Source organism: Vanacampus margaritifer, chromosome 3, assembly GCF_051991255.1.
Source record: "Vanacampus margaritifer isolate UIUO_Vmar chromosome 3, RoL_Vmar_1.0, whole genome shotgun sequence".
Classification (NCBI taxonomy): Eukaryota; Metazoa; Chordata; class Actinopteri; order Syngnathiformes; family Syngnathidae; genus Vanacampus; species Vanacampus margaritifer.
The window spans coordinates 19,338,921-19,353,221 of NC_135434.1; the positions used below are offsets into that span (position 1 = coordinate 19,338,921).

Here is a 14,301-nt window from a genome sequence, read left to right on the forward strand (position 1 = left end):
TTGTGGAGACTGGGGTCAAGTATGTTGTATTTTACTATTTTAAAAACGTGCAGTTTCACAAGTTACTTCATGTTAAAGATGAGATCGCTCTAATATGAAAAGAAGAATGCACCAACGTCTTACAAATGCAATTATGCCATCTAGTGGCAGAAAAATTACCTCAAAACAAATCAAGATCACATTCAATTTGATGAATTATTAAAAAATTACTGTATCAATGACTAAACGATGCAGCCATATTTCTATTAGTTTAACATTTTTTGCTACTTTTATGTTAATAAGAATATGAAAACGGAGGAAAAAAATATATTGTACATTTAGAACATGAGTGAGTTAATTATTGAAGTCATGTGATTAATTACGATTACAATTCAGTTCAAATAGTGGCAGTGTTGGAAATACACTTTTAGTCCCCCTAATATAGCAAGTGCGGATATGATAGATGAAATACAATGACAGTGCCAAAAATAACCAAGCATTATTTCTACAGTCCATTTTCTGATTGGAGTGTAAATATATAGCTGAGTGTATTTTTCTGATGGAGATCCGGTTCACTTATTAACACCAACAACTGGATGAGAGAAAAATGGGCAACACATGTGTAGGGGGGAACATGTATTGTTTTCATACGTGTATTCGCACCCAGTATATGTTGCTGCTCCACACGCTGAGCCTGAACAGCTGAAACGCCACCAATAAGACACATTGTGCTTAAACCATTTAGGCACACCAGTGCCTGGTTTCTCATCTTGCACAGGCACATTGCTGAAATGCCTCTCAAAGTAGAGGTACCCTTGTAAAAATGCACTTAAAGCTGTGCTGCTACATGTGATCAGTATTTCATAGCCAATGAATAGCATGAATAAATCTTGAGGTTGAAAACGTTTTACAAGGTAACGTGAGCGAGGTCTGGAGGATCTCTCATAAACATGAACAAAGCAGAAGGCGTGCACTATCCAAGGTCTGACACACCAGCCTGGGCCTGCACAAGCAGTCTGACATAAAAGTGCCACTTTATAGAACTCATCAAAGTGATGATATGTACTGTTTATTTTACATCTGTTCTTAGGGAGATACGCCCCCAACAGGATTTTTGTTTTAACAGGGAAGTAAAAGTCAACATTTTCAGTTCATTCTCAAATCCAGTCCTTTTGTGTGGGGGGCGGAGGAGGCTGGAGCTGTCCCCTGATTAGTTGCAGGACACAAACTGGACTCGAATAATCTAAATAGTCTAGACAAAACCAAATTAAGAATAGAAAAATACTTAGGCCACTTGATCTGCATATCTCTTCCTCTCGAGGTGTGCTGCCCTTGCTTTTTAGGTCGATCATAGTTTGTGCAGAAGTAAAATGTGTCAGGATATGAAAATGGAAACAAGTCACATTGGTTTGGTGCACTTGTAGAATCTAACATGTGCTAACAAAAGAACTATTTAGAATTGTCATAGCGTTTTGGTTAAAACTTTACATGGCAATCAAAGTTGCACCTGTACATACGATCAGGCCCGGAGTGTCTAATCTAGAACACCAGGACAACTCCCGTGCAGCAATTTCCACCGGCCTGCGGACCATTTTGAAATCTGCAAAGTGCCTACACATACTTAATGATCTGAACATCTTCTTGTTACAACTAAACTTAAACATTATTTGTAAATATTTGTCCATTATATTGTATTTAGCACTGACTGCACGGCCTTTGTTACAAAGCGTGTTACCAAAGAAGCAATAATTTGATATCAAGAGTTGAAACAATTTAATACAATTTCTCTCTCTCTCTCTCTCTCTCTGTCTCTCTCCCTCTCTCTCTGTCTCTCTCTCTCTCTCTCGCTCTCTCTCTCCCATCAGCCATAGCGCCATAAGGTCTCTCACATTAACAAGGAAGCCTGAGTCAGCAATACCTTTACAAAAACTTGAAGTTGAATATTTAAAGTGAGAATTACAAAGACTTGTTAAAAACATTGAACGATAAATTATAAATCATACAACTAATTTGAAATTTTCCCATGACACACTTAAATCTGTGTTAGGCATTATGTTAAGTGTTCTTTGGAGTGAAATTATTATAATGAAGGACTCATGGGGAGAATTTGAAGTGCTGCATATATTTAGGGCGGTCAAGTGAATATCTGACGCTCCCAAACATCAGTAGCAGACTAGCAGTTATATTTGCATCAATTTCTTTACTGATGATTTCCAATGGTCTGAATTCCACACACTGTTAACCCGAATAAATTAGCAGAACTAAACAAAAGTGAGGTAATCGGATGCCTCACTTTTTTTGAGCTGTTGCCTCACTTTTTTTGAGGTTATCAACTCAAACGTTTAAGTTTTGCAGACCTTGAATGGTTTGATTACACCAAATTATTTTTGGGGATACATAGTTACTTTCTGATTTCTGTTACAGCAACTCAATTATTCTCAGTTACTAACTTATAAATGTTATAAAACCCCTGGATTAAGTTAACAGAAGTCCAAACCATAAGTACACTGTGTGTCCTCACGAGAATCCCGGGAATGCTGGAGCCTATCCCAGCTGTCTTCGGGAAGTAGGCGGCGTACATGTATGAGGAAACCCACGCAGGAACGTAGAGAACATGCAACCTCCAGCCAGGAAGGCCAGAGGGCCACCATGCCGCCTGCTATGAGCAAACCAGATAGGAAACTGAGAACAAATTCTCATTTACAATGTCAACTATAGGGCTAAAATAAAATTACAAATTAATAAGTAAAATTAATTATGAAACATCAGCTAATTTATGTTTTTAAGTTACCCCAAAACTAGTATAGTTGAATTTATCAAAACATTTGTTTGTACAAATTACTCATAAAAAAAAAATGCAAAGTTACACCAACTTAAAAAAGTTCAGTTAGTTGTAGTTTTCATAATCTATTTTGAACGTTCAGATTTACAGTGCAGTGGAACAGTGTTGTGTACTGAACTGACAATATAAACTATTCTATTCTATTCTATTCTATTCTATTGTTGTGACTCCAAGGTGGAATTTCTAAAAGAAAAGGCAGAAATAAACATATCTTTACAATTACAGTTTAAAAAAACATTTTTAATCAAATACAGTCTTGTACATTTTTTCCACAAATATTTATTCTATGAGTGACATGTGAAAAAATAAAATAAATAAAGGTGCTTGTTTTGTGTAGGCCTATCTTCTATTACACAAAACGTGATCGATATTAAGTGTTGACCTATTTTGCTTTTTCTACATTGTAAAATCATATCAGGTGATTAGGCCTATGTTTGCAGGAAGAAGAAAAAAAACATATCCATGTTAAATATTTGAAGCTTTACTTGGAAAATTCTCAAGGGAAACATACAAGTTTTGCATTATATGAATCCCGTTTAAATGCATGACATTTTTATCATCTATGACATTTTGTCATTGCAATTGTCAGTGTCCAGGTGAAGACTAAAAAGCATGCACAGGCCACAATACTGTCACAATCAGACCTAATAAGAGCCAATGTCATGCTTATTGATCAACTTGATAATATAGATGTGGTAGTTATTGTGGTTGTTATGCTGAAAGATTTTTCTAATATTATATTTATTTACAGATCAAATCTATAGCAACTCACTGTACGATGAGTTCTAAAGCACTGTAAACTATACAGATATTAAACATAGGATACTATTGAATAAAGGTGTCGCAAACAGCATCAAAACATTACTACTGCTATGTGTGCCTGTAAATATGCGGCGCATGTATAATAAATAAAATGCTCAAGTGTGTTAAACACATGTTGTGCCACAGTGCCTCTGACGCGGTGCGTATCCTACTGGAAGCATATTGTGCAATATTTAAGGCTTCTCGGTGAAAATGCCCACATTGTACTCTCAGTGAAGTTTGTAGTCGAGCACATCCAAAGAGAAGAGGTTGCAGGGCCGTTTAAAATGCAGTAATGAACAAGCTGTTCCACACGATTAGGAAATAATCCGCGTGTCAGTGTCATCTTTCTTATGCTAAGTGGCTCTCTTTGAAGGCGGATCTTTTGGCAGGTTGGACCGGGACCGAGGCGGCTCCGAGCAGCTCAGACAAGCGCTGCCACTAAACGCATCAACAGCCCGCCTCCCAGGAGCGCAGCCATCCCATACGATTTTGTGGCAGACGTGTGATATTATCACCGAGGATGTTTATTTGAGTCGGACGTCATTATTTGTGACCCGACGAGAGGAAGGGGGGGAAATAAAGGCAGGGGAGGCGCTCTACTTGTAGTCTGAGTGAGCCTCCTCCAACTTCTTGCACTGGGACGGGAAGGAAGCACAACGCTGCGAGACAACGCTGGGCGGAAAAGTGGCATGGAACGAGAGGATGGAGGAATCGGACTTAAGGAATCGGACTTTTGCGAGTGACTTATTTCTTTTGGAATGCGCAGCAAAAGGGATTTTTTTTAATGCACACGTTTGAGATTCTTGCGATGGAAATTGAATGAACACGCATGCTGCAACTCTTGAATCCCAAACAGCGCGCCCGGCAGGCAGCATGGGCTGCAACGCACTCTCCCTTCTGCAAAACTCTATTTTTGGACCAGTGTGGGATTTATGTTTTTATTCAACTTTGGCGGACAAGGTGGTCTTGCACCAGACAGCTGTGTAAGTTTAGCCACTCTGATCTGGTTTCATAAAAGACTTTGTTGTTGTGTAAGATAACCAATGATGGACAGATTTGTCACTGCTTTTCAACTCAAGTAGTAAGGATGTGTTCAATTGCAAACCTGAACCTCGTACTGTTCATTTTGCTGGTGCTGTGCATCAGTGAGCGCTCAGCCATAAGCTCCATTGACCCAGACTGGCCAGGAGAGGGGAAATGTCAACAAATCAGCATCCCCCTGTGTAAGGACATTGGCTATAACATGACCCGCATGCCAAATCTCATGGGTCACGACAACCAAAAAGAAGCAGCCATGAAGCTGCAAGAATTTGCAACGCTGATCCAGTTTGGATGCCACAGTCATCTCAAATTTTTTCTTTGTTCGCTTTATGCCCCCATGTGCACTGAGCAAGTGTCCAACCCCATCCCTGCTTGCAGAATTATGTGTGAACAGGTCAAAGTGAAGTGCTCACCTATTTTGGAACAGTTCAACTTCCCCTGGCCGGACTCGCTGGACTGCTCGCGGCTCCCCACCAAAAACGACCCCAACTATCTCTGCATGGAGGCGCCCAACAACGGCTCGGACGAGCAGCCCAAAGTCTCGCACACGCAGCCGCCGGATTTCAGACTGCACCGTCCCCTGAACGGACCGGACCTGCACCTGAAGGACACCGGCAGCAGGAAGATTTGCAGCAATCCTGGAAAATTCCACTACGTTGAGAAAAGCGAGTCGTGTGCCCCGAAATGTTACCCCAAAGTGGATGTATACTGGAGTCAAGGGGACAAGCAGTTCTCCTTGGTGTGGATCGCCATCTGGTCCATCCTGTGCTTTGTCTCGAGCGCTTTCACCGTGCTTACTTTCCTCATTGACCCCCAGCGCTTCAAATACCCGGAGAGGCCCATCATCTTCCTCTCCATGTCCTACTGTGTTTACTCTGTGGGCTACCTCGTGCGACTTTTCGTGGGAGCTGACAGAATCGCCTGTGACAGAGACAACGGGGTCCAGTATGTCATCCAGGAAGGCCTGGAGAGCACCGGTTGCACTATTGTGTTCCTGATCCTGTATTATTTTGGCATGGCGAGCTCGCTTTGGTGGGTCATCCTGACTCTCACATGGTTTCTGGCCGCCGGAAAGAAGTGGGGTCACGAAGCCATCGAGGCCAACAGCAGCTACTTCCACCTCGCGGCGTGGGCCATCCCGGCCGTGAAGACCATCATGATTCTGGTGATGAGGAAGGTGGCGGGGGACGAGCTGACAGGTGTTTGCTACGTGGGCAGCATGGACGTCAAAGCTCTCACGGGCTTTGTGCTCATTCCGCTCTCCTGCTACCTCATCGCGGGTACATCCTTTCTCCTGTCGGGCTTTGTGGCTCTCTTCAACATCAGGAAGATCATGAAAACAGAAGGGGAGAACACGGACAAGCTGGAGAAGTTGATGGTTCGCATCGGGGTCTTTTCCGTGCTTTACACCGTCCCGGCCACATGCGTCATCGCATGCTACTTCTATGAGCGACTCAACATGGACTACTGGCGCTCACAGGCTACGGAGGACAAGTGTAAGGACAACAGCGGACAGGAGTCGGAGTGCCTTTTGACGACGTCCATCCCCGCCGTGGAGGTCTTCATGGTGAAGATCTTCATGCTGCTGGTGGTGGGCATCACCAGCGGCATGTGGATCTGGACCTCCAAGACTTTGCAGTCGTGGCAGAACGTGTTCAGCAGGAAACTTCGAAAGAGAACGAGAAGGAAGGCAAGCAGCGTGTTCACCAGCAGCCGGCCTTACATGAAACCTCACCCGTCTCTCAAAGGGCACACGACCAAGTATGAACCCACTCGGCCCCCTCCCACCTGTGTGTAAACCCCATAAAACACTTACCGTGAGACATTTTATTCAAGAGAGCCATGATGTATTTATGCAAGCCGCATTGAATATCATGCAACATGTTTTGTTGTTGTATCTCAAACAACAACAGCTGCCTTTGTCTGTGAAAAAAAAACAGCTTCTCTTCTGTTATTCTACTGAGGATCCCGGTGGAGAAAAAAATGCATTGTTTCAATCATGAGAAAAGGAGAGGAATAACCAATTGAGCTGTGCCATGGGGTTACTTGAATAATGTGCAATAGATGTTTTGCTTCCACGCGACAAAGACACTTGTACTGTTTAGTGGAAGATTACAGACGAAGAAAGGACCCCAGAGACAATGGAGGCAAATGGTCAGAGAGATGAGTGTTGTGTTTAGAGGCTTTTTCATGGAAATGGAAAACAGGCGGTGTCATATATGTTTGAACTGGAGCGAGAAGAGCTGTTTAAAAGCGGCCCAGACCTTCTCAACTGCCTTTTGTGAGGCAAATCCATGCTGTAAATTAATTAAGCACTGCATTGAAAAGTTGTTCGTATGCGCTATGGAGTTTTCAGTTGCTCTTTTATAGCACAAGGAAATGTTTGTATTTCTAAAACTGCAGATTTTATAAATAAATAAATACAAAAAACGTTCTAGTTTTAAATACAGTTGAGTCGCTATTGCTGTCTTCTAACACCCACACAGAAATTGTTTTTTTTATTTTTACAGCACTTGCCTCTAAGTCCAAATCATTTATCTTACTCTGTGCCACTATAGCTTATTGTTACAAATCGGTCAGTAAAGCGAGACGAAATATTTTCCGACGCCATAGGCAACCGAAATATTGAATTACTGCTATGCGCTCAGCGGCCGCAACATTAGGTACAGCCACAATGAGATCCAAAACGAGGGGACATAATGCTTGTTTGGAACTGGTGCCATCAGGAAATTATTAAGGCAACAATGCTTATTGTTGTGCTTATCGTATGCAGTAGAGTTGAAATGCACTGAATCATACTGAGAACTAGTTTTTCTTTTTATAAATTTTGTTTGCCTTACATGAGAGAAACAAAACAGCAGATAGCTCTCTATGATTTGGAGCAGTCCTACGCTACTGCAAGCTACAAGTACAATGCATAAAAACTTAAATGTATTGTTATAACTAAAAAATATCATACTTTATTTTTTGAAAAGTCTATTTTTGATACAGCTCTTTTATTGTATTACATTTGATTGTATATACCTAATTTTGTGGCCAAGTTAGTATAAATGACCCTGTTTCTGTAAGATATTATCTGGCAAGTTTTCTCATACATAAAATGTTCATTTTAATTTTTCATTACAAAAAAACTAATAATAATCAAAAATCGAAAAAATGAAAGACGAAATGGTTTAGTTTAGGAATTTTGTGAGGATATTGATGATGATTATTTTCAACATGAATGAATAAGCGGTTCAGACAATGGATGGATGTTCGAACAACATTTTTGTGTGACTCCTGGCGCAGCACATGCACAATTTGGTTTCAGTCCATTCTCGCCTTCCTCTCTTGAATGTGTTGCCGCGTAGCAATGGAGGCACTTGTTCAATAATCCAGCACTCATTCACTACAGGATTAGTTAGTTTGAAGGGTTTGACTTTGAAAAGAGGATTGCTGCAAACCCAAAATACAAAATATCTGTCATCTCTTCTCTTCTTTATCAGCAAAGCATGGTGACATTTCTAAAGACACATCTGGTTGGGTTTTAAAACAGCTATTATTGGCGGAAACATATTCCTGAAGCATTAAGAGCAAACAGAGATATTGGCGGTGCAAGAAAAAAGTAACATAAAATAGGATACCTTCATTACATCAAATACAACGTACACATTAAAATTACTTGACATTCTATAAATAATCTGCATGTAAAAATGATTGTGAGAGTAGAAATCTTATGGGTGCCGCACAGTCCTGTTTTTGGCAGAAGAGAGTTTGAGAAACCACATAATGTTTTTTGTTCCTGAGGGCATTCAAGTGCCTGCATCAACCCAACCTGTTTTTACAGTCAAAAGCACATGACTCACAACCCCAATGTGGCTGAATCAAAGTACAGCAGTGCCTATTGATACTCTAACTAGGAAGGGGGAAAAAAGGTGTGAGCTCTTCTGAGAGCTTCTACCAAGGCCACCTGGATATGAGCCCCCAAGGTGTCTGGGAAGGCTGTAAATATAAGTGACAGTTAGCGTTACCCCCCCACCCCCCACCCCCCTCTAGGGTTTCTTCAGCCATGTAGGCTTCACTTTTCTTCTTCTCTCTTCAAAGGGAAGACATTCCGCTCAGAGCAATGGCAAAAGTATTGCTGTTGAGAAAGTTTTTTTTCTTTCTTTTTTTTCAGGAGGGGGATGTCACAGTATGTAGTCTTGGTGAATTTATGTGGGTTTTTTTTACGCCTAGAAACATTTTTATTAGACGAGACGCATTCAAACATCCGTGCTATTTTTTCCCCCTCTTCTTATTGGTCATTAAATGCACTCATCCAATTTCTGTCAGGATTCATATTGCGGTGGACCCAAATGCAGGGAGGCAAGGCAGGATAACGCTCAAAACGAATTTAATATAATAATAATAATAATATTAATAATAATAATAATAATAATAATAATAATAATAATAATAATAAAAATAATAATCCATCCATTTTCTTAACCGCTGGAGCCTATCCCAGCCGGCTTAGGGCAGTAGGGGGGTACACCCTGAACTAGTTGAATAATAATAATAATAATAATAATAATAATAATAATAATAATAATAATAATAATAATAATAATAAAAAGGCAAACAAATATTTGACTACTAAAAAGCACAAATAAAACTAAAAAGTCCAAAACAAGATTCAAAGTACAAGGCTAAACAGGGAATAAACTTACTAACCAAGGACAAAGAATGAAAGAATTAGCACTGATAACGAGACAACAAGAGACACCTGGACATGAACAGTGTTGAGAATAACGGCGCTTAAACTAACTAACTAACTAAAGATCCAGCCTCGGCAAATCATGCGCAGTTAATGATGCAAGCCTAGAGTTGGGCAGTTTTCTGACGTAAATCAATCAATAAACATTTCTATAAATGTGTAGAATTATGAACTGAAGATAATCACCATAATCTCTTAGAAAGTGTATAAATGTTTTTTAGAGAGAGCTGATGATTTGAGGAAATGGAGCAGCAGTTATGGTAATGATTTTGGCCATTATAGCATTAAGCACTGTATATTTCATAGCATTGGTGGTTTCTTTAATATATTATTGATTATTGATTATTTTAGCCTGCAACAATCACCAAAAATGCCCGTGAAATAAATCCTGGAGCGACTGGTTAATACTGTCTACAAATTAGCTATAGATGACATATGTACCACAAATCACCAGTCAATCAATACTCAGTATTTATTTTATTATTATTATTATTATGATTGCTTTAGTAATTGGAAGTGGTAGAACATACATCACCACTCCAATTTTAATGAATTATTATTATTATTATTATTATTATTATTATTATTATTATGGAGTAAGGATTTTTTGTGACATAAATATTCACAAAAATAAACACCATATTTAGGCTGGACATAATTTGAATTTGTTGTATAAAAATATTAAAATAATAATAATTATTATTATAATAATAATAATAATAATAATCTTGAGTTACTTTTATTATGAAGTATTTAAATTACTAATTGAGTTACTTTTTTTAAGAAAGTAATGAGTAACTATAAGTAATTACTTTTTTTAAAGTAACGTTCCCAACACTGGACATGACACACGTGGCTGAGGGAGCTGATTGGATGACACGAGTGAACAGGAAGACAAGCACAGGTGGACATGATAAAACTTGACGAGATGTTAACAAAGGAGACAAAAGGAAAACATTGCAACCAAAATGCAAGCAAAACAAAAAAAACAGATCATGACATCCCAGCCTTGCAAGGTTGCTGTTGTCTCATGACATGATAATGATTTCCTGCCTGCAATTGTCGTAACAATAAAACTTTGCTTTAAAGGGGAAGTCATCCCAAACATTTTCTTTACGATAATGACCTATGCAGCCCCAATAGTATAAACGCGGTATTCTGATTAATGTATTTGAGCAATATGAGTTAAGCAGCAAAATCCATCCGTTTTTAATCAGTCTTCTCAAGGGCGGCCATTTTGCCTTGTACTGCCACTTGCTGTTGACTTTAAATGACATCAAAGTTGCTCAGAGCTCAGGTAACACCCAATCTCAGCTCACCTGTTATCTGAAGCTGAGCTGTGATTGGTCGTTATTTGCCCAATGAGCAACTGTGATGTCATTTTCAGTCAACAGCAAGTGACAAAATGTCCTGCCCCTGAGATGGATAAACTGTAAACACAATATTCATCACAATGTTGTGTTTACACTAGTGGGGGCAGATACATAATTTTGTCAAGAATATTATTTTCGGGTTGACGTGTTCCTTAAAGATAAAATTGTCATTAATCTGACAGGTTTGACAAACATATTTCAAACATGGAGGAGCCATTCAAACCTTGAGGGAAGCAGATCGACAACAAATTCTCTTGTGCTAAAGTCAGAGTGTCAAAGTAGCTTCACCAGTTCTTTGAATCGTGCTTCTACGTCAGTGAAAAGACACACCTTCTTCTCGCTGTGTGTGGAGCTCGTATATAAAGCTGTAGAGGAACCTGTGTAAATTGCCTTTGTCTGCTTCTGTTGCAAGCAGCCGTAAAGTTCTCTGACACAGACAGTGACATAAATCACACCGCTGGGATGACTGCCGTCTGCGCCAGCTCCTCTTTGATCAGACTTTTTGGAAACACCCTGTGTCCTCATCCTCAGCTGCTACAACAGCACCTGTTTACTAGTTCAGGCCTGTCTGTTTTCGCAAAGCTGTTCCGAGCCTCTCAATGTCATAGACTTATACATGACACGCAGACATACACACAAAGGAATCTGACTAGCGCTTGGGGGTGGGCGGATGCCTTCTTTGAGCATATGTGCTGCTAATGTGCCCGGCCATACACTTCTTCGCACTTGTCTTTACAGACAGATGATCTTAACGTAATTCTGTCGCCTTTCTGAAAGTTATTCCTGATTTGGCTTAAAAGAACCCCGAAAGTCATGACAAGTTTGCTCTATAAAATTTATTTGATTGTTACTAACATGCACGGTGGCTGACTGGTTAGCACGTCCGCCTCCCAGTGCAGAGGACGTGAGATCGAGTCCGGGCTTCGGCCTTCCTGGGTGGAGTTTGCATGTTCTCCCCGTGCTTGCGTGGGTTTTCACCGGGTACTCCGGTTTCCTCACACATTCCAAAAAAACATGCATGGCAGGTTAATTGAACACTCCAAATTGTCCCTAGGTGTGGTTGTTTGTCTCTGTGTGCCCTGCGATTGGCTGGCAACCAGTTCAGGGTGTACCCTGCCTACTGCCTGAAGCCAGCTGGGATAGGCTCCAGCACCCCCGCGACCCTTGTGAGGAAAAGCGGCCAAGAAAATGGATGGATGGATGGATGTTACTAACATAACTATGAGATTCATAAAAATAAAATAATTTCTATTTTATAGAAAATTTCTTTGGACGTACGCTGCCATTGTTATTTACGTCGCATTCAGTGCATAGTGACGTAGAACGGCGGCGGCTCTCTGCCAAGTAATGTGAAACACCTATAATGAAAGCAAGTTAAGTCTCGTAGCGTTCCTAAAGAAGCAACATGAGCTCAGAGGAGTCACCGTTCCCACGCGGTGCTTTCGTCATTCACCAGACACATTCAAGAGTTTTGATCGTCCCTTTAGGAACGTTACGGAGACTTAACTTGCTTTCTTTATAGGCGTTTCACATTGCTCGGAAGAGACCCTGCCGCCATTCTACGTCACTATGCACAGATTTTGTTGCGAAAAATTTATTGAACTGAAAATGATTTTTGAAAAATGTATCTCATAGTTATGTTAGTAAAAACCACATAAGTAATATAGAGCAAACTTATCATTCGGGTTTCCTTTTAAAAAGAGACAGAAAAGAATCAGTGCATCAAATGAAATGTTTTTTCTCGCTGAAGAGCTATTTGTAACTTGGAGAAAGACGGTTATGAAAAAAAACAAAAACTTTAGAGTTAGAGGAGCAAGTTTCAGAGGCCAGAAGAGTCATCAAAGAATGCAATGAAAGCTCCCTCACATCCCTCAAGTTCTTCTGGTGTACAAATCAACATTTCAGAGGATTACGGTTCAAGCATTTGTGGGTGGCCTTCATGTTCACAACTGATCTGTATAGCAACGAATCAAGGGCAACACAAGTACTGTATACATGCCCGTTGTGCTGCTACAGCAGTGCTCCCAGACACAAACACACACACACACATGCACACCTCGGTGAGCCGTGCAGGCGGTTGCTCATCATACTCTTGAAGGTGAGAGTAATTACACAAAAACGGGCAACAATGAGACCAAGAAGGGGGCAGGGCGCTTTTTCAAACACATAATGAACTGCCCTACCGGCCCTCTACTGATCAAACAAGTGTTTGATAGTGGCTTTGGTTTGAAAGATGACTGAATATGTTTATTTGCATGAGCAGAAGCAAGTGACTTTGAGGAGGAGATCAGGCAGATTAGTGTTAACTGATGGAGACCTGTGCAAATGGACCCTCCCCCTGCATACAAGCGGGGCAGCAACACACTTCCTCTGAGGAGCAGTTAGTCAGGCTGAATAAAACATCAGCCAAGTGGCAAGTTCTGCTACTTTGCGCTACCAGCCTGATGATGCGCTTTCATAGCCCATAAGACCAATGTGACTCCTTTAGATTTATGGAAAGTTGGGAACATATAGGCTATAGTGGTCTTTTATTATCAAAACTCAACACTGCATATAGTGAGTAGTATATGCCACAACATCAGGACCACAAGCACAATCTAATGTGATCCAGTACAACAGATTGCATAAATAATTATGTCTTTACAAGCATTTTCAGATGTCGGGATTCAATGTTTACAAATTTAGTTTGTAGCAGTGTACAACTGTACTGTATTGAAAAAACAAACCAGTGAATGTTTTTATGATGCTTACCCTAAACAGTCTTTTTTGTAGTATAATACAACCAAATGTTATTAATTTTAGGAACATTGCGATCAAGTGCATTCAAATCAGGCAGAAATATCAATTAAACGTGATAGGATTTTAGGGGTGTTAAAAAAATCGATTCGACATCCATTTTTGATGGAAATATTCAACACAACATCTTACTTAGGGTTAGGGTTCACACTTGAAGCATGGAAGAATGTTATATTAATGGAACATTAAGCCTTAATATTTTATTTCAGTGCTGTTCAAACATGAAACAGACTGCAACCTGTTTGTTAAATACAGTGGCTCAGTTACAGTATAAGCCTGAATTGCATTTCCATACAAATCTTACAGTGTACATGTACACATTTACTGATTAATATTTTCTAAATTATCAATTTATAGATTCGTTCGGGATTAATCGAATCAAATCGTGACCTACGAATTGTGATACAGATCGAATTGTTAGTTACTAAGCAATACACACCCCTACAGGATTTGATATCATTGAGTTTCAAAGGCAAGTTCCGCAAAAGCAAGCTGGTAATGGAAACATGATTTTCGTAAAAGCTCTCAAATGTCGCAAAAAAGTTTTTACGCTCTCATGAGGTATTTTTTGAGACATGTCGAAATAGAAGTGTTTCGCAAAAGTGCAATGGAAACACTTTTTGTGAATTCCCTGTAGTCATGTGACCTCCGCCCGGTCACAGAGGAAAGGAAGTAGGAAGTACGGGGCCACTCGCGTTCGTGTTGGAGCTGCCTCCCGAGGGGATAACAAG

At 40.2% G+C, this 14,301-nt stretch overlaps 1 protein-coding gene across 1 annotated transcript; it reads left to right on the forward strand.

The window, feature by feature from the left end:
• Positions 1–3,912: 3,912 nt before the first annotated feature.
• Positions 3,913–7,115, forward strand: fzd10 (frizzled class receptor 10). The gene has a single exon (XM_077562596.1). The coding sequence runs from the start codon at positions 4,713–4,715 to the stop codon at positions 6,462–6,464; it is 1,752 nt and encodes a 583-aa protein (XP_077418722.1). The 5' UTR covers positions 3,913–4,712; the 3' UTR covers positions 6,465–7,115.
• Positions 7,116–14,301: the final 7,186 nt, after the last annotated feature.